Source organism: Cebidichthys violaceus, unplaced genomic scaffold (assembly GCF_023349555.1).
Source record: "Cebidichthys violaceus isolate CVI_PGR_0920_01 unplaced genomic scaffold, fCebVio1.0.p SCAF_100, whole genome shotgun sequence".
Taxonomy (NCBI): domain Eukaryota; kingdom Metazoa; phylum Chordata; class Actinopteri; order Perciformes; family Stichaeidae; genus Cebidichthys; species Cebidichthys violaceus.
Genome location: NW_027176264.1, coordinates 594,969 through 621,998, shown reverse-complemented (window position 1 = coordinate 621,998; position 27,030 = coordinate 594,969). Strand labels below are relative to the sequence as shown.

General features: G+C 37.6%; 4 protein-coding genes across 6 annotated transcripts; 3 read left to right on the top strand and 1 right to left on the bottom strand.

Moving 5' to 3' along the window:
- The first annotated feature begins 966 nt into the window (after window positions 1-966).
- On the top strand, window positions 967-4,021 carry LOC137886551 (E3 ubiquitin-protein ligase TRIM21-like). The gene is made up of 2 exons (XM_068729051.1): window positions 967-1,048; window positions 2,044-4,021. The coding sequence occupies exon 2, from the start codon at window positions 2,053-2,055 to the stop codon at window positions 3,694-3,696; it is 1,644 nt and encodes a 547-aa protein (XP_068585152.1). The 5' UTR covers window positions 967-1,048; window positions 2,044-2,052; the 3' UTR covers window positions 3,697-4,021.
- LOC137886559 (E3 ubiquitin-protein ligase TRIM21-like) lies at window positions 985-17,851 on the top strand. 3 transcript variants are annotated; one of them, XM_068729071.1, is made up of 2 exons: window positions 985-1,048; window positions 15,885-17,851. In XM_068729071.1, exon 2 carries the CDS (start codon window positions 15,894-15,896, stop codon window positions 17,535-17,537), a length of 1,644 nt encoding a protein of 547 aa, XP_068585172.1. In that variant the 5' UTR covers window positions 985-1,048; window positions 15,885-15,893; the 3' UTR covers window positions 17,538-17,851. The 3 variants fall into 3 exon arrangements, with proteins under 3 accessions (XP_068585172.1, XP_068585164.1, XP_068585180.1); XM_068729063.1 differs by lacking the exon at window positions 985-1,048 and adding an exon at window positions 14,845-14,945; XM_068729079.1 differs by lacking the exon at window positions 985-1,048 and adding an exon at window positions 15,418-15,545.
- Window positions 7,431-12,562, bottom strand: LOC137886298 (low choriolytic enzyme-like). The gene is made up of 7 exons (XM_068728703.1): window positions 12,404-12,562; window positions 11,919-11,966; window positions 11,029-11,181; window positions 9,764-9,897; window positions 8,716-8,836; window positions 8,184-8,265; window positions 7,431-7,565 (listed from the first exon to the last, which is right to left on the bottom strand). Exons 1-7 carry the CDS (start codon window positions 12,471-12,473, stop codon window positions 7,436-7,438), a joined length of 738 nt encoding a protein of 245 aa, XP_068584804.1. The 5' UTR covers window positions 12,474-12,562; the 3' UTR covers window positions 7,431-7,435.
- Window positions 17,852-20,456: 2,605 nt separating the features above from the next.
- Window positions 20,457-23,512, top strand: LOC137886579 (E3 ubiquitin-protein ligase TRIM21-like). The gene is made up of 2 exons (XM_068729091.1): window positions 20,457-20,544; window positions 21,559-23,512. The coding sequence occupies exon 2, from the start codon at window positions 21,566-21,568 to the stop codon at window positions 23,204-23,206; it is 1,641 nt and encodes a 546-aa protein (XP_068585192.1). The 5' UTR covers window positions 20,457-20,544; window positions 21,559-21,565; the 3' UTR covers window positions 23,207-23,512.
- Window positions 23,513-27,030: the final 3,518 nt, after the last annotated feature.

Here is a 27,030-nt window from a genome sequence, read left to right as displayed (position 1 = left end):
TATTAGCCTTTGCTTTATTTATACATATATTTTCTACAGTTAAATACCACAAAATGACCAATAAACCTACACCGTAATGTTTTGTAAAATCAGTAATTCCTAAAGTTTTTATATCAAATGACTCTTCAACCGTTGTTTTCTGATTCATAACATTGGTGATTTTTATCAAACAGCACATATGAGCAGATGGTCACAGATACACAACCTGTACGACTTGTGATAGTAAAATAGTACTTTCTTTGCATACTTGTATCATGTCTGTGTTTGATGCATTTCTGTATTTGGGAGTATATTTGAATTCTCTCATGGACTAAAAAGAAGAGTTTTTTTTCCATCAAGAGTTAAAGACACTGAAGACAGCTGCCTTCAGTGTCATCAGGTAACTAAGATCATAGTTACATACTGGCTTCTTAAAGCAGTGCAGGATGAGCAGCTGTTTGAAGCCATTTTAAAACTGAGCAAGTGTCGCCTCCTAGTGGATGATGCAGGAAGTAGGTTTGAGAGAGCAGCAGGTCACTGTTTTCATGCTCTGTAACAATTCTGGTATTTTAAGCGGTGGTGCAAAGTAACTAAGTACATTTACTTAAGTACTGAGCTTTAGTAAAAATGTTGGATTACTTCTCTTTCCATTTTCTGCTACTTTATACTTCTACTCCACTAAACCTCAGACGTAGATTTACTACATGTATTTGATAACTTGAGTAACTTTGTGGATTCAGGTTATATATTAATGTAACACAGTCTCACTCACGTATTGAATCCATGACTTTTACTCGTAGTGAAGTATTTTCACAGTGTGGTATTAGTACTTTTACTTCAGTTAAGGATCTGAATACTTCCTCCACCCCTCCCTCACTGAAAGGAGGAACAACACTGAAAGAGGTGAGCTGCAGCTGCTGAGTCACATTTCCTGAAGTGAAAGTAAAGTTAGTCTGAGCGACAGCAGAGCTGCAGTCGAGACAAGTCTCTCTGTTTCTCTGTAAAGAAACATTCAACTGAATCCAGCAGATTTTTCTCAACAACACAACAGAGTCTCTGACAAACACTGGTGAGTACACTGTTCTACAAAGACTAAATACACTCACTAAGTATTTAGTCCAAGTTTAGTTCAAACCAGAATCTGACTGTTTTACATCTTGTTTTATCATATAAAGAATATTAAGCCGTAGAAATGTGTCATTTTAGATAAAACCATCAGAGGTAGAAACTAAACCACAATGACTGAACTCTGACTAGTTAAAGGTTAGACAGAATACAGTCACAGCTCGCATTAGCTTAAGCTAATTCACAGACCTGTTTCCTGTTTGAACTCAAAACCTCAGCTCTACTCAGACAGGAAGTTCAACTCAGAGTAAATGTTTAACTGAGCTCCAATCAAAGGTCGTGAGAGTTGTAAAGATAAATACTATAATATATAATATCCTGCAGTCCAGAGCAGTTAGCTTCCATCTTTAATTCTGCACATTAATGTGTCTGATTCTCTGCTCTCTCTATCATCATCATCATCATCCTCTCTCTCTTCCTCCTCTTAGTCCAAACTGACTCTTTGACTCTAAAGATCTTTGTACAGAGAAAGCGATTTTTATTTTGCTCTGCTTCCTCAGACGCTTCAATAAAACGGTCAAATACTGCTTAAATATATCACAGTAAATTGTAATAAATGTGTTATGTTTAATATTTAAAAAGTTTTCTCTACTTTCAAAATATTTTCACTTTAATAACAGTATAAACAGCAGGGTAGCAGTTCACATTGTGTTTTTGGGGGTTTAAATTGAATTCTATTGTGATTTTACTATTTAAATTATGATATTAACAAGAACCAGAGGGTTTAGGATGTTATCACTAGAATGTTTAAGATATCAGATTTATACCACTGAACTGCATATCTGAGCTCTTCTTCACTCACAGCAAATGTAATATAATATAACAACATAATTCAGGATGACTCTTGTTATATTCTACTAATCACAGTTTGAGTTTATTAAACAAATAATCAAAAGATATGTAATAACAGTTTTGTTTTTCCACACTTCTTGTCCTCAGAGTGTAGATATGTCTGCTGCCAGCTATCTGCTGACTGAAGATCAGTTCCTGTGCTCCATCTGTCTGGATGTGTTCACTGATCCAGTCACCACATCATGTGGACACAACTTCTGTAAAGCCTGCATCACTAAACACTGGGACATTAATGTCCAGTCTCAGTGTCCAAACTGTAAAGAGGTTTTTAACACCAGACCTGAGCTGCGGGTCAATACTTTCATCTCTGAGATGGCTGCTCAGTTCAGACAGTCAGCTCAACAGAAAGCCAGCAGCAGCAGCTCAGAGCAACAAGTTGCCAAACCAGGAGAAGTTCCCTGTGACGTCTGCACTGGAACCAAACTGAAGGCCCTGAAGTCCTGCCTGGTGTGTCTGGACTCCTACTGTGAGACTCACCTGGAGCCTCATCTGACAAGATCAGGTCTGAAAAGACATCAGCTGATCGACCCTGTGGAGAACCTGGAAGGCAGGATGTGTACGAAGCACGATAAACTGCTGGAGCTGTTCTGTAAGACCGACCAGATGTGTGTCTGCATGCTCTGCACTATTTCCGACCACAAGAACCATGATGTTGTTCCTCTGAAAGAAGAATATGAAGGAAAGAAGGCAGAGCTGGGGAAGACTGAGGCTGAAATTCAGCAGATGATCCAGAAGAGACGACTGAAGATTCAGGAGATCAAACACTCAGTGGAGCTCAGTGAGGAGGATACAGACAGAGAGATATCAGATGGTGTTCAGGTCTTCACCGCTCTGAAGGAGTCTGTTGAGAGAAGAATGAACGAGCTCCTCGACACGATCAAAGAGAAGCAGAGAAAGACAGAGAAACAGGCTGAAGGCTTCATCAAAGACCTGGAACAGGAGATCTCTGAGCTGAAGAAGAGAAGCACTGAGGTGGTTCAGCTCTCACACTCTGAAGACCACCTCCACCTCCTCCAGAGCTTCAGGACCCTGAACACTGCTCCACCCTCCAAATACTGGACAGGAGTCAGAGTCAGTCCACCTTCATATGAGGGGACTGTGAGGAGAGCTGTGAATCAGCTGGAGGAGACGCTCAGTAAACAGATGAAGAAGCTGTTTGAGGCCGAGCTGAAGATGGTCCAGAAGTCTGCAGTGGATGTGACACTTGATCCTGATACAGCAAATCCCTGGCTAATTCTGTCTGATGATGGAAAACAAGTTAAACCTGGTGATGTGAAGAAAAATCTTCCAGACAATCCAGAGAGATTTGATACCTGTGCTAACGTCTTAGCAAGGCAGAGTTTCTCTTCAGGAAGATTTTACTACGAGGTTCAGGTTAAAGAGAAGACTGAGTGGGATTTAGGAGTGGTCAGAGAGTCGATCAACAGGAAGGGATTCATCACACTGACTCCTCAGAAAGGTTACTGGACGATATGGTTGAGGAATGAGAATGAGTATGTAGCTCGTGATGACCCTCCAGTCCTTCTCTCTCTGAAGTCTCAGCCTGAGAAGGTGGGGGTGTTTGTGGATTATGAGGAGGGTCTGGTCTCCTTTTATGACGTTGATGCTGCAGCTCTTATCTACTCCTTTACTGGCTGCTGCTTCACTGAGAAAATCTACCCATTCTTTAGTCCATGTTTTAATCATGGTGGTAAAAACTCTGCTCCTCTGATCTTCTCTTCTGTCAATCACACTGAGTAGAACAAACATTTGATTTTCTACAGAGAGAATCTTTCATTTAATGTAACAAATCTATATTATTGGTGATTTACAGTGTAAACATTAATGATTCTTCACATTCTGATTAATATTTTTTTCTGTTTGTAAATGTTTTTCTACTCTCCAACACACAGACATTAATCCACTGATTGATATTATCTAATGTAGTCTAATTAATTCTAATAACTGCATCACCTGCCTTCAAGACTGTTGAATCATCAAAAACAATGTACTCAGGAATAACAAGCTTTTACACATTCCTTAAATATCTGGGTGCCAAACTAAAATTGTTATAGTCTTATTATTGTGTGTGTGTATATATATATATATATATATATATATATATATATATATATATATATATATATATATATATATATATATATATATATATAGAATACATTATGAATACTGGAAAGAATTATTGGATAAAGTCATGTACCACTTATGTTTAGTTAAAAAAGATGTTTAAGGGTTTTAGTTTTCATCATTTTTCAAGTAAAATCAAAAGATCTCTGTCTGGTATGTTTTCAGGGGGAAATAAAAGATGAATTATTGATTCATATTCGTAAAAAATTAATCAACAAAATCTGATCATAAAACATTCAGCTGTTGTAACCAGAGAAGAAAAGTTTTGTATCATGTTATTTGAATTTCATATAGTCCTCCTCTCTGCTGATCCTCAACAGAATAAAAACAAATAAAGTTTTAACTGGATTTGTCTTTTTTTATTGTCTTATTTATTCAAGTCCTTTATTAAAGTACAATTTTCAGGTATTTATCTATTTATCTTGTGTATTTCCACTTTATGCTACTTTATACTTTTTACTTCACTACATCTCTTATTAATATCATTAGGTCCTAAAAGATGTAAAATGCATTAAAAGCCAAATCCAGAGTTATTTTACCTCTTCAGTTCATGTTAATGAAGACTGAGCCGAGGGCTGGGAGGCGGAGTTAAAGGAAACGCTGGTGAGCGTGCTCTATGGGCCTCATGGATGTGGACGATCGCCAAAGATCTGGATAAATTTATAAAAAACACAGATCACTCCACCATCGTGGATATGGTAGCAGGTTTATTAAGTTTAGAGGACGATATGGGACAATATGAAAAGTTCATGTCACAATTATCCTAGCAAAAAAAAATTATTAACTTTAGCAACTTTGCAGATTCAGGTTATATAATAATGTAATACAGTCTCACTCACGGGGGAAAACCACCCCCAAAGTTACAGCTTACTCACGGTCACACTGGTGAAATGCACTCTGGTCTGATTCTGCTTCCAGTTGACTCCAGGAGAGAGAAGAAGAGTCCGGTTCCAACGCTACTATATGCAGCTGCACAGAGGCTGTGCTGGTAAAATATAACATGTCGCAAGACCCAAAAGCACCAAATTCTACACGACACTCCTTTGGGCTCCCAGAAAAACACCAAAGTTTTTCTTTTTTTTAGTGTGAAGTAGATCAGATGAACGGTTCTCGAGATGTATGCAAAGGACAGAGCCACCAGTTCTAATTGGCTTCTCATTCTTTTCTTACTAAATGTGCCCTCATATTAAACTAAAGGTCTGGATGTTTTGTTTTGTATCTCTATACAATCAACTTAACACTGTCACATAAAGATGTTTTATTATTTTTAAATAAGAGTTCTGTTTTCTTTCAAGGATGGAGGCTTGTGATATTTTATCTTTTTTACGTCTTTTTTTTTTTTAAATGTATCCCACGGATAAAAACTAAACCGATGATGAATTTGATCCTACGAACAACCTGCTAGAGCACCAGATGTGTATTGATCCGTTGCTGCAAATAGTCCCCAAGCAAATGCACTGTTTGTCATGAGTGTGAGTTCAAAAGAGTTGACCCACAATGCAGAGAACAGGCAGTCAGGTGGAATTAAACGAAAAGTGAGATTTGAAAGCTAAAGCTGATGCTAAAAACTAACAGAAACCAACAGAGAGGAAGCAGGCAGCGGCAAATTAAAAATGATAAAAGAACCAAACTGAAGACAAACCAGAAGGACGGGAAAGAAATCCAACATGAGGGACAAACACTGACACGGGGAAACACACAAGAGGCTGATTGACTAATGACACACAGGTGTGGGTGTAAAACAGGCGGGAAAAAGATAAACACAGGAAACAAGTTTCAAAATAAACGGACGTCCTAGAGTTAAAAACACACTCACACTTAATTAAAAACGAGGCCTATTTTCAGGCCTCAGCTCGAAAAAAGATACAAAATAGGTAAGTGAGTGTAGCGTTGCATTTAAAAAAAAAAAAAAAAAAAAAAAAAAAAAAAAAAAGTTTTTTTTTTATTAGCGATTTGAGATGTGCTGAGTCATTGAAATATCAGTATATATGTTACATGTTAACATAAGATTAAGATGGAACACAGCACAACTTGGAAAATTCTAAACTTCGCTGGGGAAAAACAGCAATTTCAGGATTTTTTTTTTTGAAATTATGGAAATCCAAGATCTAAAATATTCCCAGCTCTTATAACAACTGATAAAGGCTCTTTATACACATTTATACATAGATACAGTGAAGCATTCATAAAATATAGAGCATATAAAATTGCAAAACTGATGAAATATTCCAATATTTGAATAAAAAAATATTTTTTAAACTAAAAAACACTATATATCACTTCTATGTATCACTCCTGATGTTCAATGAATCAAAAGACAGAAGATTGGGCTTTTTTTTAGTGTTTTAAGCTCTTTCTAAGAGCCCTCTAGACCCTTTTTATGGTCATTTTACTGCTTCAGATTCAGCCCACTCTCTCTGTTTAGGGCTGTATCTCAGCCCCCCTTTCTCCGATTTTCACCATTGAGACCTCCTTTGAACCGTAGAAGCCAATAGAATTGCCTGGAATTGAATGACAGAATTGACAGCACTATTAGCCAATGGGAATGATAAACGTCCCATCTGATGGCAGATCTGAAATCTAATTTGCTGAGCTTCCAACCATCCCAAAAAGCCGAGGAGTGTCGGAGAGACACGAATCGAACTGATTCACACACAACACATGCAGCTGTAACACAGAGTCATGGAAGTACAGAGATAATTCATTTTTTCGGTGAGATTCGTCCAAAAGTGAGTACAATATTCGATGAAAGCTGTGTGACTTTTTTGTGTTCGAAGCTAAATATCTCTGCGATGGTTTACCGGAGAGAGAAATGGAGCATATGTCCGTAATCTCCGTCAAGCGGACATGCTTTTTCATCTTTGTAGGTAGCACGTTGCTAACGGACAGTAGCAGCTGTTTTCTCCGGTCTTTTCCAGTCATATCGAGTTATGATTTATGATATTTTGTTATTTGTTTGCTTGGCTGATGGGAGATGTGTTTGTCTCATGTAGAAGTGACCTAGTTCATGTTGTTCCCAGGACGCTGAGGTTTCTGCAGAACTATAACATCATTATATTCGTTCTTCGTGGGTTCTCTGCCAGTTACTTTTAACACAAAACTCTCTAAGTTTTTATGTACTACGTCCCCCAATTGGGGGACCCTCGGGCTTAAAAGGCTCTACATACAGTGTAGTGTGTGTTCCTAACTAAAGAGTAGGTGATTGTAGACGGCTTGTCCAATTCCCCATAAAAACCCATACATTTTTGGGTCATTGGTTAAGATTAGGGTTAGCGTAAATCTCCAGGAAATGAATGTAGTAATGTCCCCAATAGTGTGTGTATTTGTGTGTGTGTATATTTACTGGTGTGGTTTAACTGCAGTTGTACAGCCTGTTGAGCCTGGTGATGTCGTTCTGGCTCATCTCGGTGGCGACACCGAACTCGACGTTTGGGTCGGGAATGGGCTCCATGGTGGGCTGGTTGTTCTTGGAGAAAGCGAACCTGGATTTAAACACATTATATACAATTACAGTGGATGCTGGATAGCTTGCTATTATAAAAAGGTGCAAGTTTGTGTGGGTCAGATTCAGACCATAGACTGTATAAAATTGGGATTTTATGGGCACTGTGCCAAATGGGAGGATAGTGGGGCTGCTATAAGAAATCTATCTATTATAACCATAACTTTTATTTTGCATCGCAAATACATTTTGGGGAGATTCCGCAGATTTAGGGATTTGGGGTTACTATAACAAATGTTGGGGTTGTAACAAATACAAATACAGTCTACAGCATAGACTTGTAAAAAATATGGATATTAGCTAAAAACCCCAATTGTTTTTGTACCAGGCTGTTAACATGTTTATTTCTGCTGTAAAGTTGGGCATTTTAACACGGAGGTCTATAGGGAGTGACTCGCTTTTAGAGCCTCAAGCGGCCATTTGAAGAACTGCGTTTTTTGCGATATAAGAGTTTTTCTGGACCTGAGGTAGACGCTTGGTTCAAACTCACAGTGGGACTATTTGATTTTATAAAATGATAAATAAAAAATGGGGCGTTTGCAGAAGAAATGCCAATAATAGTGTTAAGACACATTGCACATGGTGTCTCTGTACTAACTTGCTGCACTGCATGACAGAGTTGTAGTTGTATGGGATTCCCTGGTTCAGAGTGTTGATCTTGTCGAAGGCATACTCCCAGCCTGAGAAGAGAGAAAGCAAGCAAAGCGAGAACCCCTTTATTTCACACACTGGGTCATCAAAACCATATGGATTCATTTTTGGCGGCCATATTGTGGAGAGTAGGGATTTCCAGCACAATTTCACTTCCTTCTAAGATGCACAAAGAAGGGAAAAAGTCTGAAGTGGTAAGCAACATTTGTAGTTTATAGAACAACTAAATTGTCAAACCAAAGCATTTCGGCTTGTGGCCTTCATCAGGGTCAATAGTCAGGGATCATGAATATCTAAACAAATTAAAAGAAAAATGAGATGCCTTGTTATGAACGATAATATAAGTCAACCTCCAAACCTATACTTTCCTCGTCACCACTTAAAGGGCACAATACTTCCCACAAATTCTAGCATATACCGTTATGAGAAATCTATAGCTGATGGCACTAGTAGACATAAGGTCGGGGGGTATCACTCACCAGGTATGACGTTCTCCCACAGGATGCGGATGTGCTGGTCTCGGTCGGAGCGGCACTGCTCGTGTTTGAAGCCCAAAGCGTGCAGCAGCTCGTGCTGGACCACGTCGTGGCACAGATAGCCCTAAAAAAGGGTCTAGTATAGAAGAGTATCATCTGCATAAAAATGTATGTCAGAATTTGGAGAGATACTATTGTGTATGTACATGGTTAATTAAAGAAGACCAAGAACAGACCCTTGTGGGACACCAATACTAATCTTAAGAGCACTTGTTTTTAAATCATTAGTAACTGACTGCCTGTCAGAGAGAATATCATAAAACTTTAAAGTTTAGGACTTTACACAACGGGGGCATTTCTTACGTTTGATCAATTTGCACGTAAATATATTTTTTATCAAACTCTTGTTTTTGTCGGGAGTACTTTCACACAGAAGGTAAATATTACACACAATGTTTCCGGAACAAGCTTGTTTTTTCCTATCTTTTGCTCTGCGGATAACAGCATCAACCAATAACGTTGCGCTGAACAAGTTTTTGTTATTTTCATGAAAAAACAACACAGAGGCTTTGTAGTCTGAATCAAGACTGCAAACTTTATCACTCCTTTCAAAGCCAGCGCAGGCCAGATCCACTTCTTCCGTTCACAATTAAAGTCCTAGACACATAGTATTCGCAGGCGAATATTTCACATTTTTGTGTTGTTTATTCCTCACGCCCCCAATATGTAAAGGCCTTTAAAGTGGATTATCTTTACAGAAAGTCCCCATGGTATGTTGACAAATTAATGTCAGTTTTTTACGATCTGGACACTGACATTTTTATCAATAGCAAGTAATCACTTTTCAAGAATAGTCATTTCCTTGTTTCTTTGTTTAATTAACTTGTAACCCCATGTTTAAAACTCATGTATAGTATATTCAATGTGTCCAACAAGGTTAAATAAATAAATAATAATAAATTATTACAATGCAGTTCAAATATCTGATGGGCATTAATTGTGTGGTACAGAAATGTGGTAAAACATAAACAGTGGCCTAGTGGCTGAGTCATGAAATAAGGCCTAACCCGTCCAGAGACTGGATGTGGATGTAGTCTCTTTCACTGGTGCGCGGGACGAATCGGATGCAGGAGACACTGTGGAAGGACTGAAGGCCACGTTCAATGATGGCCCGCTCTCTGGAGGCTGAAAGTGTAATGATCAGTTACCACAGAAAGAGAAAAGGCAAGGCTATAAATACACAAGAAACTAGTCAGACACAGGTGGGCAGGCTGAATGCTGATTGGTGGAAGAAAGAAAGGGACGAGAGAAAAGCCGATGAGACTAATACAACACAGGTGATACACAGAAAAAAGGAGGGAAAACCACCAAGATAGGAAGTCAAACAAACACAGGACACAAGAGGCAGGGAACTTCAAAATAAAACAGGAAACAGGTTAACTAAAAACCCAAGATCATGACACACTTGATTTGTTTAAAGCTACTACAAGGAACTTTCATTTTGTGCTGATTTTGGCTGTCCCTGTGGATGAGTGCTTCCGAGCACCAGAGTCCCTTTAGAAAACCTTTAATTTTACTGCAGCATGGTCTGACATTCTGCTCGGCTCAGTCCTGGTTCTGGTTCTCCCGTTGCCTCCCTTTCCTTCCTGCGGGTCCAGCAATACATCCTGGGTCTCCAGCAGCGTGGTGTTGGTGTTGGTTCCCAGAGAGGAGAAGCTCTGCTCCTGGAGGAGGAGGAAGAGGAGGAGGAGATGCTGCTGCTGCTGCCGGGAGCTGAGCTCTCCTCCTCCCTCCGGAGCTCCAACTGCAGGTCCAAGGCTGCAGGTGAAGCCGGATCTGGGTCTCTCCATGGTGGACCGGTCTCTGCTGGAGGATCTGGGTCTGTCCACCGTGGACCGGTCTCTGCTGGAGGATCTGGGTCTGTCCACCGTGGACCGGTCTCTGCTGGAGTCTGAGCTGAAGGACTTTCTGGTGAATCTGCATGAGTTCATCTGATTTCACCAGAATCCGACCCAGTGGCACCGATGACGAGCATTAAGAATAACTTTATAGTAATAGACCATCTTCTCTCCGATGGTCTCGTTTGCTTACGTCATCAGTATTAATTTGAGACTAATTTCATAACCAGTTTAAAAGTTCCACACAAGGACTGAAGATTGTATCACTTACATTAGAGGCTCATTAGGAGGAGATCTATTGATGGCCAGTATGAACAAGAGGAAATATTACAATCTGACTGTTGTTCTAAGACATACTAGTACAACATGTGAATACTTCTTCCACCTCCTCTGAATTGAAAGCATGCAGAAAACTCACTGTAGTGGTTTGCGATGGCGTAGGGCACATAGACCATGCCGTCACTGGCCTGGTCCCACTTGCAGTTGTGGGAGGTGCAGGGGTCGGCGTTCCTCTCGCCCTCGGAGTCGTAAGCGACGTCATCCTCCACAAATCGACCATCAGGAGCTCTGACTGGGGTCCAAACACACGGAGCAGGTCAGCACGATATGGAAGACCAGAGAGGTCAAAACATGTTGATTTTCTAATATGATGACAAAATTAATAGAGGAGCTTGACGAGGAGGAGCAGTATGTATAGTTTTGATTAAAAAAAAGAAAGAAAAGCCTTTATTAGTTACACAGGTTGTTTATGAAATAATTTTAAAAAATCACTGTGGATCAGGGTTAAAATAAAGAGACAATACCTGAGCTTTATATGTATTCATTCAGGTGAGTGTCATTCCAAAATTAAGCTACCAAAGAATAAAAAAAAGAAAACTTGAATTAAATTAAAATTTAAAGAATTGTTGAGATAAATGAAAAAAGAGTTTTCATTTAGGTCTGTATAAACTGTTTTAAAATCTAAAATGTGTCTCTGGGGGAAGTGTTTGACTTGCATGATCTCTAATAGATTGTTTAACCCATTCCAACCCTCCATTTTTAATAATCCTAACCTTTACAATCACTGTTTTGTGACACTTTAAAATGCTTTGCCGTTGGACAACCCACATTATTATTATTTATAACATGAGAAATCATTGGAGGAATATTAGTCCTCTGCAGTTTTGATCATAATGTCTTTTAATACACACATTGAACCAAGAAAGAAGCTAAAATGTGTCCGTTTTATTTACCTGTAAGTGTTGAATGCATACGTGAACTGAAAATATTTGAATCCTATGTACATAAGTTATTATCATAGTATCTCACCAATGTTGGCGTTGGCCTCCTCAATCCTTTCAGAGACAGATTTATCCTGTAACAAGAGGAGTTCAACAACATCAGTCATTATTGAATCAACAGTCGTACATAATAATAAATTCAAAGTACAATAGATTCTTTTTTTTCTAATAAAATGACATTAGCCATGTTTCAACATATCTAAGTATTGAAACAACAGAATTAAGAAGAATCTCAATCTTTCTTCTGTTTTGATTTATTTTTGAAGCACACACTTTCACACTTATTATAGTTTTATGAAGTGAAATGTATTCAGGAAAATATTTTTTTTAAATCCAACAGCATTGATGAAGGATGATATTTTTGTTACTTTAGACAGTTTTTGTCCATTTTAAGCTTCACTTTTTTTGCTGTGTTTATTTTAAAGTATTCAATAACCCTGAACTATCTTTTAAAAGCACTGATAGAAATATAAAATGTGCTGTATGAGCAAAAATGTAATTTAAAACTCATCTTCTTCTCAGCCGCCCTGATGGAAACCAGCATCAGAGCCAGAAGAGCCAGAGTGAACCTTAGACCAGCCATGAAAACCTGAAGTCACCAAAGCCTAAAGACGTATTAAATGATGCTCTCACCACAAACACTCAACAGAAAGTTAGACCGGTGTTTGTGTGCAGCTGTGGATAAGAGCTCTTTCTGTATAAACTGGACAAACATGATTGTACTTAAATAAATAAACCTGTTGAAGCTGATAAGACTATTTCACCTTGATGCCAGCTGCTGATTCCCATAATGTTGTTTCAAGAGAGTCTATTTACATTTCAACAATAGTAGCACATTTCATTATTAATGATCATAAATGTTTAAACTTTCTGGATTATTATATTTGGATTAAAATTATTTAAAAATATATATTTTTTAAAGAATCTGCAAAATATAATTTAAAGACTTACGTTGTATTGGTTGTTACTTAATTTTCAGTTTTTCCGTTATTTTCCATCTAAGTTTATTTGTCTTCTTGTTCAACTTTCACAGTTTCCATAAAGTCTTGTTTGTAGTTTCAATGAATATAAAATAATAATAAAAAACTATATTTTTCTGTAAAACAATTCTAATATAACATGGATAAGAAGATGCTAAAACAGAGCGTTTCAGACAGAGTGAGAATGCAGATATATTCAGACAGCATGAGAACATGTACTATGAAATCCAAAATACAAGAACCTGAAAATTAGCATATGTCTCAATTAATGCTTACCATATTCAGCAGACGTCATTGCAGCAGCATCAACAGGAATGTAAAGATACAATAATGGATGTTGATAATGAAGGAAAGGGAGGCCACACTATTGCCAAAAATAAATATGTGGGAAAACAAAAAGGATAGCAAACACAACTGGAAAATCTAAATTATAAAAACAATAGCCAAGACGCATTCAGAAGATGTACTTAAAACTGAAACGTCACTAATTGATGACTTAAAGTTGAAACTGATCTGTTGCAATATGTTTGCTTTATGTCTAAAGATGCTCATTACTTTTATTTTCAAACAAATTATATTTACTGATTTGTTAAAAACAATGTCAAGGGCAGCTTTTCGTCAAATTAATATTTAGTATATTAAATAGAACGAATACAAAAATAGAAATAAACATTTATTATCACAATACATAAGGATAAAAGTGATAAGTAATTCAGAAAAATAGTTTTTTCTCATTAACTTTAATTCTGCATCATCATGTATGTGGGTATAACATGTGTAAACAGTGTACGTCACAATAATATAAAACATAATTAATTAATAAAACTGTATTAATATCAATTTTAAACAAGCAAGCTTAAATAAAGTGCTCCATAAAGAGACAAAAGGCCCAAAACAAGAAATAGCAGGAACATAGCTTCTGCAACAGACTTCCCAACATTATATTATTATTTACTGTTAGAATTACATCTCAGAGGTACATATTATTGTACTTTTTACTACATTTATTTGACAGCTTTAGTTACTTTTCAGATGACAGTTTTTCATCCCCTTCCTGTTCAGGTAAAACCACGTATCTCCACATGTGTTGATGTTGAATGTTTGTGATAAACTGAAGGATGAAGTGTTCCTTTATGTGTTGTTGTTGAATGTTTGTGATAAACTGAAGGATGAAGTGTTCCTTTTTGTGTTGATGTTGACTGTTTGTGATGAACTGAAGAATGAAGTGTCCCTTTATGTGTTGTTGAATGTTTATGATAAACTGAAGAATGAAATGTTCCTTTATGTGTTGATGTTGAATGTTTGTGATAAACTGAAGGATGAAGTGTTTCCTTTATGTGTTGATGTTGAATGTTTGTGATGAACTGAAGGTTGAAGTGTTCCTTTATGTGTTGATGTTGAATGTTTGTGATAAACTGAAGGATGAAGTGTTCCTTTATGTGTTGACGTTGGATGTTTGTGATAAACTGAAGAATGAAGTGTTCCTTTATGTGTTGATGTTGAATGTAGTGTTCCTTTATGTGTTCAGAAAATCTTTCTACTTCATCAGACAAATAAACTCTTTAAAAAACCTCTTGGATCAGCTGGAAAATGCATCGTCACATAGCTGAAAACAGGCTGTTTGTTCTTTATAGAGATACAAACATATGATGATCTTATAGAATATGATGCAGTGATGTAGATCAAACTAACCAACAGGATATAAAGGAGTTAAAAACATGCAACATACGCATTAATGCAGCAGTAATATTATCCAGAAACATCAGGTATGAAAGTAAGTTTTGAATCCATGACTTTTACTCGAAGTGAAGTATTTTAACATTGTGGTATTAGTACTTTTACTTCAGTTTAGGATCTGAATACTTCCTCCACCCCTCCCTCACTGAGAGGAGGAACAACACTGAAAGAGGTGAGCTGCAGCTGCTGAGTCTCATTTCCTGAAGTGAAAGTAAAGTTAGTCTGAGCGACAGCAGAGCTGCAGTCGAGACAAGTCTCTCGGTTTCTCTGTAAAGAAACATTTAACTGAATCCAGCAGATTTTTCTCAACAACGCAACAGAGTCTCTGACAAACACTGGTGAGTACACTGTTCTACAAAGACTAAATACACTCACTAAGTATTTAGTCCAAGTTTAGTTCAAACTAGAATCTGACAGTTTTACATCTTGTTTTATCATATAAAGAATATTATGCCGTAGAAATGTGTCATTTTAGATAAAACCATCAGAGGTAGAAACTAAACCACAGTGACTGAACTCTTACTAGTTAAAGGTTAGACAGAATACAGTCACAGCTAGCATTAGCTTAAGCTAATTCACAGACCTGTTTCCTGTTTGAACTCAAAACCTCAGCTCTACTCAGACAGGAAGTTCAACTCAGAGCAAATGTTAAACTGAGCTCCAATCAAAGGTTGTGAGAGTTGTAAAGATAAATACTATTATATATAATATCCTGCAGTCCAGAGCAGTTAGCTTCCATCTTTTATTCTGCACCTGTTTTGTGTCTGATTCGCTGCTCTCTCTATCATCAGCATCATCATCATCATCATCATCATCATCATCATCATCCTCTTTCTCTTCCTCCTCTTTGTCCAAACTGACTCTTTGACTCTAAAGATCTTTGTACAGAGAAAGTGATTTTTATTTTGCTCTGCTTCCTCAGACGCTTCAATAAAACGGTCAAATAATGCTTAATTATATCACAGTAAATTGTAATAAATGTGTTATGTTTAATATTTAAAATGTTTTCTTAAAATATTTTCACTTTAATACCAGTATAAACAGCAGGGTAACAGTTCACATTGTGTTTATGGGGGTTTAAATTTAATTTTATTGTGATTTTACTATTTATATTATGATATTAACAAGAACCAGAGGGTTTAGGATGTTATCACTAGAATGTTTAAGATATCTGGATGACTCTCGTTATATTCTACTAATCATGATTTGATTTGATTCAACAAAAAATATAAAGATGTGTAATAACAGTTTTGTTTTTCCACACTCCTTGTCCTCAGAGTGTAGATATGTCTGCTGCCAGCTGTCTGATGACTGAAGATCAGTTCCTGTGCTCCATCTGTCTGGATGTGTTCACTGATCCAGTCGCCACATCATGTGGACATAACTTCTGTAAAACCTGTATCACTCAACACTGGGACAATAATGTCCAGTATCAGTGTCCAAACTGTAAAGAGGTTTTTAACACCAGACCTGAGCTGCGGGTCAATACTTTCATCTCTGAGATGGCTGCTCAGTTCAGACAGTCAGCTCAACAGAAAGACAGCAGCAGCAGCTCAGAGCAACAAGCTGCCAAACCAGGAGAAGTTCCCTGTGACGTCTGCACTGGAACCAAACTGAAGGCCCTGAAGTCCTGCCTGGTGTGTCTGGACTCCTACTGTGAGACTCACCTGGAGCCTCATCTGACAAGATCAGGTCTGAAAAGACATCAGCTGATCGACCCTGTGGAGAACCTGGAAGGCAGGATGTGTATGAAGCACGATAAACTGCTGGAGCTGTTCTGTAAGACCGACCAGATGTGTGTCTGCATGCTCTGCACTGTTCAAGACCACAAGAACCATGATGTTGTTCCTCTGAAAGAAGAATATGAAGGAAAGAAGGCCGAGCTGGGGAAGACTGAGGCTGAAATTCAGCAGATGATCCAGAAGAGACGACTGAAGATTCAGGAGATCAAACACACAGTGGAGCTCAGTGAGGAAGATGCAGACAGAGAGATATCTGATGGTGTTCAGGTCTTCACCGCTCTGAAGGAGTCTGTTGAGAGAAGAATGAACGAGCTCCTCGACACGATCAAAAAGAAGCAGAGAAAGACAGAGAAACAGGCTGAAGGCTTCATCACAGAGCTGGAACAGGAAATCTCTGAGCTGAAGAAGAGAAGCACTGAGGTGGTTCAGCTCTCACACTCTGAAGACCACCTCCACCTCCTCCAGAGCTTCAGGAACCTGAACACTGCTCCACCCACCAAGAACTGGACAGGAGTCAGAGTCAGTCCACCTTCATATGAGGGGACTGTGATGAGAGCTGTGAATCAGCTGGAGGAGACGCTCAGTAGACAGATGAAGAAGCTGTTTGAGGCCGAGCTGAAGATGGTCCAGAAGTCTGCAGTGGATGTGACTCTTGATCCTGATACAGCACATCCATATCTCATCCTGTCTGATGATGGAAAACAAGTTAAACTTGGTGATGTGAAGAAAAATCTACCAGACAATCCAGAGAGATTTGAATCTTTTGCTATCGTTTTAGCAAAGCAGAGTTTCTCTTCAGGAAGATTTTACTACGAGGTTCAGGTTAAAGAGAAGACTAAATGGGATTTAGGAGTGGTCAGAGAATCGATCACCAGGAAGGGATTCATCACTCTGACTCCTCAGAAAGGTTACTGGACGATATGGTTGAGGAAGAAGAATGAGTACGGCGCTCGTGATGACCCTCCAGTCCGTCTCTCTCTGAAGTCTCAGCCTCAGAAGGTGGGGGTGTTTGTGGATTATGAGGAGGGTCTGGTCTCCTTTCATGACGTTGATGCTGCAGCTCTTATCTACTCCTTTACTGGCTGCTGCTTCACTGAGAAACTCTACCCATACTTTAGTCCATGTGATAATGATGGTGGTAAAAACTCTGCTCCTCTGATCATCTCTCCTGTCAATCACACTGAGTAGAACAAACACTTGATTTTCTACAGAGAGACTCTTTCATTTAATGTAACAAATCTATATTATTGGTGATTTACAGTGTAAACATTATTGATGCTTCACATTCTGATTAATGTTTTTTTTTTTTATTTGTCTGTAAATGTGTTTCTACTCTCCAACACACAGACATTAATCCACTGATTGATATTATCTAATGTAGTCTAATTAATTCTAATAACTGCATCACCTGCCTTCAAGACTGTTGAATCATCAAAAACAATGTACTCAGGAATAACAAGCAATTACACATTCCTTAAATATCTATGTGCCAAACTAAAATTGTTATTGTGTATATATATATATATATATATATATATATATATATATATATATATATATATATAATTCATTATGAATACTGGCACAAATTATTGGATAAATTCATGTACCACTTATTTTTAGTTAAAAAAGGTGTTTAAGGGTTTTAGTTTTCATAAGTAAAATCAAGAGATCTCTGTCTGGTATGTTTTCAGGGGGAAATAAAAGATGAATTATTGATTCATATTAGTAAAAAATGAATCAACAAAATCTAATCATGAAACATTCAGCTGTTGTAACCAGAGAAGCAAAGTTTAGTTTTCATTTAAATGTTCTACAGTCCTCCTCTCTGCTGATCCTCAACAGAATAAAAACAGAGAAACTTTTAACTGGATTTGTCTTTTTTTGTTTTACATTTATTCAAGTATAATGTTGAGGTATTTATCCTGTGTATTTCCACTTTATACTTTATACTCCACTACATCTCAGAGGTAAATATTGTACTATTTACTTCACTACATCTCTTATTCATATCATTAGGTCCTAAAAGATGTAAAATGCATTAAAAGCCAAATCCTCATATCCTCTAATGTCACATTCTCTTCTGGCTGGTCTTAAATGACAACATAGGACCAAGTTCACACACAACATGGTTCATCATCTGGCCTTCAGTAACACAACAATTCTGACACGTTTCCATTGTTCCTTCTCTGATTTAATCTGTAACTTCCTCTGAGGGTAAAAGTCCCGATGTGACGCCGCCTCAGGGTGACAGACGGCCATTGATTCTCTGAGGAATGTGGGACGTCCAGTTTAGGACGGTTGACTTCAGACGACTTTGAGGTGTAGTGGTTTGAAAAGTGACGTGTAACTTTAGTCTTAAAAATAAATATGAGAACAATCCAAAAAGTCTGAAATGTTTTCAATGCAGTATTTTTACTGTGTCCCTGGTAATATATTTCAAAAACCCTCAGATCACTCCACCATTATCGATATGGTAGCAGTTTTTTTTCTTTTTTTAAATCACTCCTGATGATATTCTCGATTATCCCAATAACATATATTCACCACGAGTCCTATATATCATAACATCTCTTTACTGGACGAAGTATTCATGAAGATGTTTTGCAATACCTCATTGTAAAAATACTCTGTTGCATGCAAAAGTCCTTTATTCAAATTATTAGCCTTTGCTTTATTTGAATACATATATTTTCCACAGTTAAATACCACAAAATGACCAATAAATCTACACCGTAATGTTTTGTAAAATCAGTAATTCCTAAAGTTTTTATATCAAATGACTCTTCAACCTTTGTTTTCTGATTAATAACATTAGTGATTTTATCAAACAGCACATATGAGCAGATGGTCACAGATACACAACCTGTACGACTTGTGATAGTAAAATAGTACTTTCTTTGCATACTTGTATCATGTCTGTGTTTAATGCATTTCTGTATTTGGGATTATATTTGAATTCTCTCATGGACTAAAAAGAAGAGTTTTTTATCCATCAAGAGTTAAAAACACTGAAGACAGCTGCCTTCAGTGTCATCAGGTAACTAAGATCATAGTTACATACTGGCTTCTTAAAGCAGTGCAGGATGAGCAGCTGTTTGAAACCATTTTAAAACTGAGCAAGTGTCGCCTGCTAGTGGATAATACAGGAAGTAGGTTTGAGAGATCAGCAGGTCACTGTTTTCATGCTCTGTAACAATTCTGGTATTTTAAGCGGTGGTGAAAAGTAACTAAGTTCATTTACTTAAGTACTGATCTTTCGTAAAAATGTTGGGTTACTTCTCTTTCCATTTTCTGCTACTTTATACTTCTACTCCACTAAACCTCAGACGTAGATTTACTACATGTATTTGATAACTTTATACTTCTACTCCACTAAACTTCAGAAGTAAATTCAGTACTTTTACTACATTTATATGACAGCTTTAGTTACTTCTCAGATGACAGGTTTTCATCCCCTTCCTGTTCAGGTAGAACCACGTATCTCCAGATGTGTTGATGTTGAATGTTTGTGATAAACTGAAGGATGAAGTGTTCCTTTATGTGTTGATGTTGAATGTTTGTGATAAACTGAAGGATGAAGTGTTCCTTTATGTGTTGATGTTGAATGTTTGTGATAAACTGAAGGATGAAGTGTTCCTTTATGTGTTCAGAAAATCCTTCTACTTCTTCAGCTAAATAAACTCTTTAAAAAACCTCTTGGATCAGCTTGAAAATGCATCGTCACAAAGCTGAAAACAGGCTGTTTGTTCTTTATAGAGATACAAACATATGATGATCTTATAGAATATGATGCAGTGATGTAGATAAATCAAACCAACAGGATATAAAGGAGTTAAAAACATGCAACATACGCATTAATACAACAGTAATATTATCCAGAAACATCAGGTATGAAAGTAAGTTTTGAATCCATGACTTTTACTCGTAGTGAAGTATTTTAACATTGTGGTATTAGTACTTTTACTTCAGTTAAGGATCTGAATACTTCCTCCACCACTCCCTCACTGAGAGGAGGAGCAACACTGAAAGAGGTGAGCTGCTGAGTCACTTTACCTGAAATTAAAGTGAAAGTTAGTCTGAGCGACAGCAGAGCTGCAGTCGAGACAAGTCTCTCTGTTTCTCTGTGAAGAAACATTCAACTGAATACAGCAGATTTTTCTCAACAACACAACAGAGTCTCTGACAAACACTGGTGAGTACATTGTTCTACAAAGACTAAATACACTCACTAAGTATTTAGTCCAAGTTTAGTTCAAACCAGAATCTGACTGTTTTACATCTTGTTTTATCATATAAAGAATATTAAGCCGTAGAAATGTGTCATTTTAGATAAAACCATCAGAGGTAGAAACTAAACCACAGTGACTGAACTCTGACTAGTTAAAGGTTAGACAGAATACAGTCACAGCTAGCATTAGCTTAAGCTAATTCACTGACCGGTTTCCTGTTTGAACTCAAAACCTCAGCTCTACTCAGACAGGAAGTTCTACTCAGAGTAAATGTTTAACTGAGCTCCAATCAAAGGTTGTGAGAGTTGTAAAGATAAATACTATTATATATAATATCCTGCAGTCCAGAGCAGTTAGCTTCCATCTTTTATTCTGCACATTAAAGTGTCTGATTCTCTGCTCTCTCTATCATCATCATCATCATCATCATCATCATCTTCATCGTCCTCTCTCTCTTCCTCCTCTTTGTCCAAAGTGACTCTTTGACTCTAAAGATTTTTGTACAGAGAAAGCGATTTTTATTTTTGCTCTGCTTCCTCAGACGCTTCAATAAAACAGTCAAATACTGCTTAAATACATCACAGTAAATTGTAATAAATTTGTTATGTTCAATATTTAAAATGTTTTCTCTACTTTCAAAACATTTTCACTTTAATAACAGTATAAACAGCAGGGTAGCAGTTCACATTGTGTTTTTGGGGGTTTAAATTGCATTCTATTGTGATTTTACTATTTAAATTATATTAACAAGAACCAGAGCGTTTAGGATGTTATCACTAGAATGTTTAAGATATCAGATTTATACCACTGAACTGCATATCTGAGCTCTTCTTCACTCACAGCAAATGTAATATAATATAACAACATAATTCCGGATGACTCTCGTTATATTCTTCTAATCATAGTTTGATTGTATTAAACAAATAATCAAAAGATATGTAATAACAGTTTTTTTTCCCCACACTTCTTGTCCTCAGTGTAGATATGTCTGCTGCCAGCTGTCTGCTGACTGAAGATCAGTTTCTGTGCTCCATCTGTCAGGATGTGTTTACTGATCCAGTCACCATACCATGTGGACACAACTTCTGTAAAGCCTGCATCACTAAACACTGGAACATTAATGTCCCCTATCAGTGTCCAAACTGTAACAAGCTTTTCTACACCAGACCTGAGCTGCGGGTCAATACTTTCATCTCTGAGATGGCTGCTCAGTTCAGACAGTCAGTTCAACAGAAAGCCAGCAGCAGCAGCTCGGAGCAACAAGCTGCCAAACCAGGAGAAGTTCCCTGTGACGTCTGCACTGGAACCAAACTGAAGGCCCTGAAGTCCTGCCTGGTGTGTCTGGACTCCTACTGTGAGACTCACCTGGAGCCTCATCTGACAAGATTAGGTCTGAAAAGACATCAGCTGATCGACCCTGTGGAGAACCTGGAAGGAAGGATGTGTATGAAGCACGATAAACTGCTGGAGCTGTTCTGTAAGACCGACCAGATGTGTGTCTGCATGCTCTGCACTGTTCTAGACCACAAGAACCATGATGTTGTTCCTCTGAAAAAAGAATATGAAGGAAAGAAGGCCGAGCTGGGGAAGACTGAGTCTGAAATTCAGCAGATGATCCAGAAGAGACGACTGAAGATTCAGGAGATCATACACTCAGTGGAGCAAAATGAGGAATATGCAGACAGAGAGGTAGCAGATGGTGTTCAGGTCTTCACCGCTCTGAAGGAGTCTGTTGAGAGAAGAATGAACGAGCTCCTCGACACGATCAAAAAGAAGCAGAGAAAGACAGAGAAACAGGCTGAAAGCTTCATCAAAGAGCTGGAACAGGAAATCTCTGAGCTGAAGAAGAGAAGCACTGAGGTGAAGCAGCTCTCACGCTCTGAAGACCACCTCCACCTCCTCCAGAGCTTCAGGACCCTGAGCACTGCTCCACCCACCAAGGACTGGACAGGAGTCAGAGTCAGTCCACCTTCATATGAGGGGACTGTGAGGAGAGCTGTGAATCAGCTGGAGGAGACGCTCAGTAGACAGATGAAGGTGTTTAAGGCCGAGCTGAAGAGGGTCCAGAAGTCTTCAGTGGATGTGACTCTTGATCCTGACACAGCAAATCCCTGGCTAATTCTGTCTAATGATGGAAAACAAGTTAAACATGGTGATGTGAAGAAGAATCTACCAAACAATCCAGAGAGATTTAATTTGCTTGTTATTGTCTTAGCAAAGCAGAGTTTCTCTTCAGGAAGATTTTACTACGAGGTTCAGGTTAAAGAGAAGACTGACTGGACTTTAGGAGTGGTCAGAGAGTCGATCAACAGGAAGGGATTCATCAGACAGACTCCTCAGAATGGTTACTGGACGATATGGTTGAGGAATGAGAATGAGTACCGTGCTCATGATGACCCTCCAGTCCATCTCTCTCTGACGTCTCAGCCTGAGAAGGTGGGGGTGTTTGTGGATTATGAGGAGGGTCTGGTCTCCTTTCATGACATTGATACTGCAGCTCTTATCTACTCCTTTACTGGCTGCTGCTTCACTGAGAAACTCTACCCATACTTTGGTCCATGTCTTAATGCTGGTGGTAAAAACTCTGCTCCTCTGATCATCTCTCCTGTCAATCACACTGAGTAGAACAAACACTTGATTTTCTACAGAGAGACTCTTTCATTTAATGTAACAAATCTATATTATTGGTGATTTACAGTGTAAACATTATTGATGCTTCACATTCTGATCAAAGGGTTTTTCCTTTTTGTCTGTAAATATTTTTCTACTCTCCAACACACAGACATTAATCCACTGATTGATATTATCTAATGTAGTCTAATTAATTCTAATAACTGCATAACCTGCCTTCAAGACTGTTGAATCATCAAAAACAATGTACTCAGGAATAACAAGCTTTTACACATTCCTTAAATATCTGGGTGCCAAACTAAAATTGTTATGTCTTATTATTGTATATATATATATATATATATATATATATATATATATATATATATATATATATATATATATATATATATATTTATTATGAACACTGGAACAAATTATTAGATAATATCATGAACCACTTATTTTTAGTTAAAAAAGATGTTTAAGGGTTTTAGTTTTCATAATTTTCCAAGTAAAATCAAGAGATCTCTGTCTGGTGTGTTTTCAGGGGGAAATAAAAGATGAATTATTGATTCATATTGGTAAAAAATGTATCAACAAAATCTAATCATGAAACAGCTGCTGTAACCAGAGATCTCTGCTGATCCTCAACAGAATAAAAACAGAGAAACTTTTAACTGGATTTGTCTTTTTTTGTTTTACATTTATTCAAGTATAATGTTGAGGTATTTATCCGTGTATTTCCAATTTATACTTTATACTCCACTACATCTCAGAGGTAAATATTGTACGTTTTACTCCACTACATCTCTTATTCATATCATTAGGTCCTAAAAGATGTAAAATGCGTTAAAAGCCAAATCCTCATATCCTCTAATGTCACATTCTCTTCTGGCTGGTCTTAAATGACAACATAGGACCAAGTTCACACACAACATGGTTCATCATCTGGCCTTCAGTAACAACAATTCTGACACGTCTCCATTGTTCCTTCTCTGATTTAATCTGTAACTTCCTCTGAGGGTAAAAGTCCCGATGTGACGCCGCCTCAGGGTGACAGACGGCCATTGATTCTCTGAGGAATGTGGGACGTCCAGTTTAGGACGGTTGACTTCAGGTGACTTCAGACGACTTTGAGGTGTAGTGGTTTGAAAAGTGACGCGTAACTTTAGTCTTAAAAAGAAATATTAGAACAATCCAAAAAGTCTGAAATGTTTTCAATGCAGTATTTTTACTGTGTCCCTGGTAATATATTTAAAAACCCGCAAATCACTCCACCATTATCGATATGGTAGCAGTTTGTTTTTTTTAAATCACCCCTGATATTCATGATTATCCTAATAACATATATTCACCACGAGTCCTATATATCATAACATCTCTTTACTGGACGAAGTATTCATAAAGATGTTTTGCAATACCTCAGTGTAAAAATACTCTGTTGCATGTAAAAGTCCTTTATTCAAATTATTAGCCTTTGCTTTATTTAAATACATATATGTTCTACAGTTAAATACCACAAAATGACCAATAAACCTACACCGTAATGTTTTGTAAAATCAGTAATTCCTAAAGTTTTTATATCAAATAACTCTTCAACCGTTGTTTTCTGATTCATAACATTGGTGATTTTATCAAACAGCACATATGAGCAGATGGTCACAGATACACAACCTGTACAACTTGTGATAGTAAATTAGTACTTTCTTTGCATACTTGTATCATGTCTGTGTTTGATGCATTTCTGTATTTGGGAGTATATTTGAATTCTCTCATGGACTAAAAAGAAGAGTTTTTATCCATCAAGAGTTAAAGACACTGAAGACAGCTGCCTTCAGTGTCATCAGGTAACTAAGATCATAGTTACATACTGGCTTCTTAAAGCAGTGCAGGATGAGCAGCTGTTTGAAACCATTTTAAAACTGAGCAAGTGTCGCCTCCTAGTGGATGAAACAGGAAGTAGGTTTGAGAGAGCAGCAGGTCACTGTTTTCATGCTCTGTAACAATTCTGGTATTTTAATTAAGCGGTGGTGCAAAGTAACTAAGTACATTTACTTAAGTATTGAGCTTTAGTATAAATGTTGGGTTACTTCTCTTTCCATTTTCTGCTACGTTATACTTCTACTCCACTAAACCTCAGACGTAGATTTAGAACATGTATTTGATAACTTTAGTAACTTTGTGGATTCCGGTTATATAATAATGTAATACAGTCTCACTCACGGGGGAGAAACACCCCAACGTTACAGCTTACTTACAGTCACACCGGTGAAATACACTCTGATTCTGCTTCCAGTTGACTCCAGAAGAGAAAAAGAGTTTGTTTGTAACGCTAGTATATCAAGCTGCACAGAGGATGTGCTGGTTAGGTCAGAGGTAAATATTGTACTTTTTACGACACTACATCTCAAAAGTATATACTTTTTACTACATTTATCTGACAGCTTTAGTTACTTCTCAGATGACAGGTTTTCATCCCCTTCCTGTTCAGGTAGAACCACGTATCTCCACATGTGTTGATGTTGAATGTTTGTGATAAACTGAAGGATGAAGTGTTCCTTTATGTGTTGATGTTGAATGTTTGTGATAAACTGAAGGATGAAGTGTTCCTTTATGTGTTGATGTTGAATGTTTGTGATAAACTGAAGGATGAAGTGTTCCTTTATGTGTTGATGTTGAATGTTTGTGATAAACTGAAGGCTGAAGTGTTCCTTTATGTGTTCAGAAAATCCTTCTACTTCTTCAGATAAATAAACTTTTTAAAAAACCTCTTGGATCAGCTGGAAAATGCATCGTCACAAAGCTGAAAACAGGCTGTTTGTTCTTTTTAGAGATACGTGGTTCTCACAGGACAGAGACGCTACAAACATATGATGACGTTATAGAATATGATGCATTGATGTAGATTAAACTAACCAACAGGATAAAAAGGAGTTAAAAACATGCCACATACACATTAATGCAGCAGGAATATTAATCCAGAAACATCAGGTATAAAAGTAAGTTTTCAATCCATGACTTTTACTTGTCGTGGAACACTTTCACAGTGTGGTATTAGTACTTTTACTTCAGTTAAGGATCTGAATACTTCCTCCCCCAGCGAGAGGAGGAGCAACACTGAAAGAGGTGAACTGCTGAGTCACTTTACCTGAAGTGTAAGTAACGTTAGTCTGAGCGACAGCAGAGCTGCAGTCGAGACAAGTCTCTCTGTTTCTCTCTAAAGAAACATTCAACTGAATCCAGCAGATTTTTCTCAACAACACAACAGAGTCTCTGACAAACACTGGTGAGTACACTGTTCTACAAAGGCTAAATACACTCACTAAATATTTAGTCCAAGTTTAGTTCAAACCAGAATCTGACTGTTTTACATCTTGTTTTATCATATAAAGAATATTAAGCCGTAGAAATGTGTCATTTTAGATAAAACCATCAGAGGTAGAAACTAAACCACAGTGACTGAACTCTGACTAGTTAAAGGTTAGACAGAATACAGTCACAGCTAGCATTAGCTTAAGCTAATTCACAGACCTGTTTCCTGTTTGAACTCAAAACCTCAGCTCTACTCAGACAGGAAGTTCAACTCAGAGTAAATGTTTAACTGAGCTCCAATCAAAGGTCGTGAGAGTTGTAAAGATAATTAAAGCTGCAAGCAGCATTGATCGGGCCCTCGCAACGTCACACACGTCGAGGGTACTGGCAGGACTCTGGTTGATGCGGCAATGCATTTCTGTGACCATCATACACTGCATGCACAAGTTAGATGAGATTTCCTGCGTCGACCAGCAGCAGCGCAAGACCATGTTGCCAGGCCTTAAGCCTCAAATGTTTTGAGT

Coding starts and splice junctions, on each gene's coding strand:
- LOC137886559 (XM_068729071.1), top strand. CDS start 15,894: ATGTCTGCTGCCAGCTGTCTGATGACTGAAGATCAGTTCCTGTGCTCC.
- LOC137886551 (XM_068729051.1), top strand. CDS start 2,053: ATGTCTGCTGCCAGCTATCTGCTGACTGAAGATCAGTTCCTGTGCTCC.
- LOC137886298 (XM_068728703.1), bottom strand. CDS start 12,473: ATGGCTGGTCTAAGGTTCACTCTGGCTCTTCTGGCTCTGATGCTGGTT. Junction 11,182..11,918: donor GGAGGCCAACGCCAACATTG/GTGAGATACTAT, acceptor TTTGGACCCCAG/TCAGAGCTCCTGATGGTCGA. Junction 8,266..8,715: donor GTGGGAGAACGTCATACCTG/GTGAGTGATACC, acceptor CTCTCTTCTCAG/GCTGGGAGTATGCCTTCGAC.
- LOC137886579 (XM_068729091.1), top strand. CDS start 21,566: ATGTCTGCTGCCAGCTGTCTGCTGACTGAAGATCAGTTTCTGTGCTCC.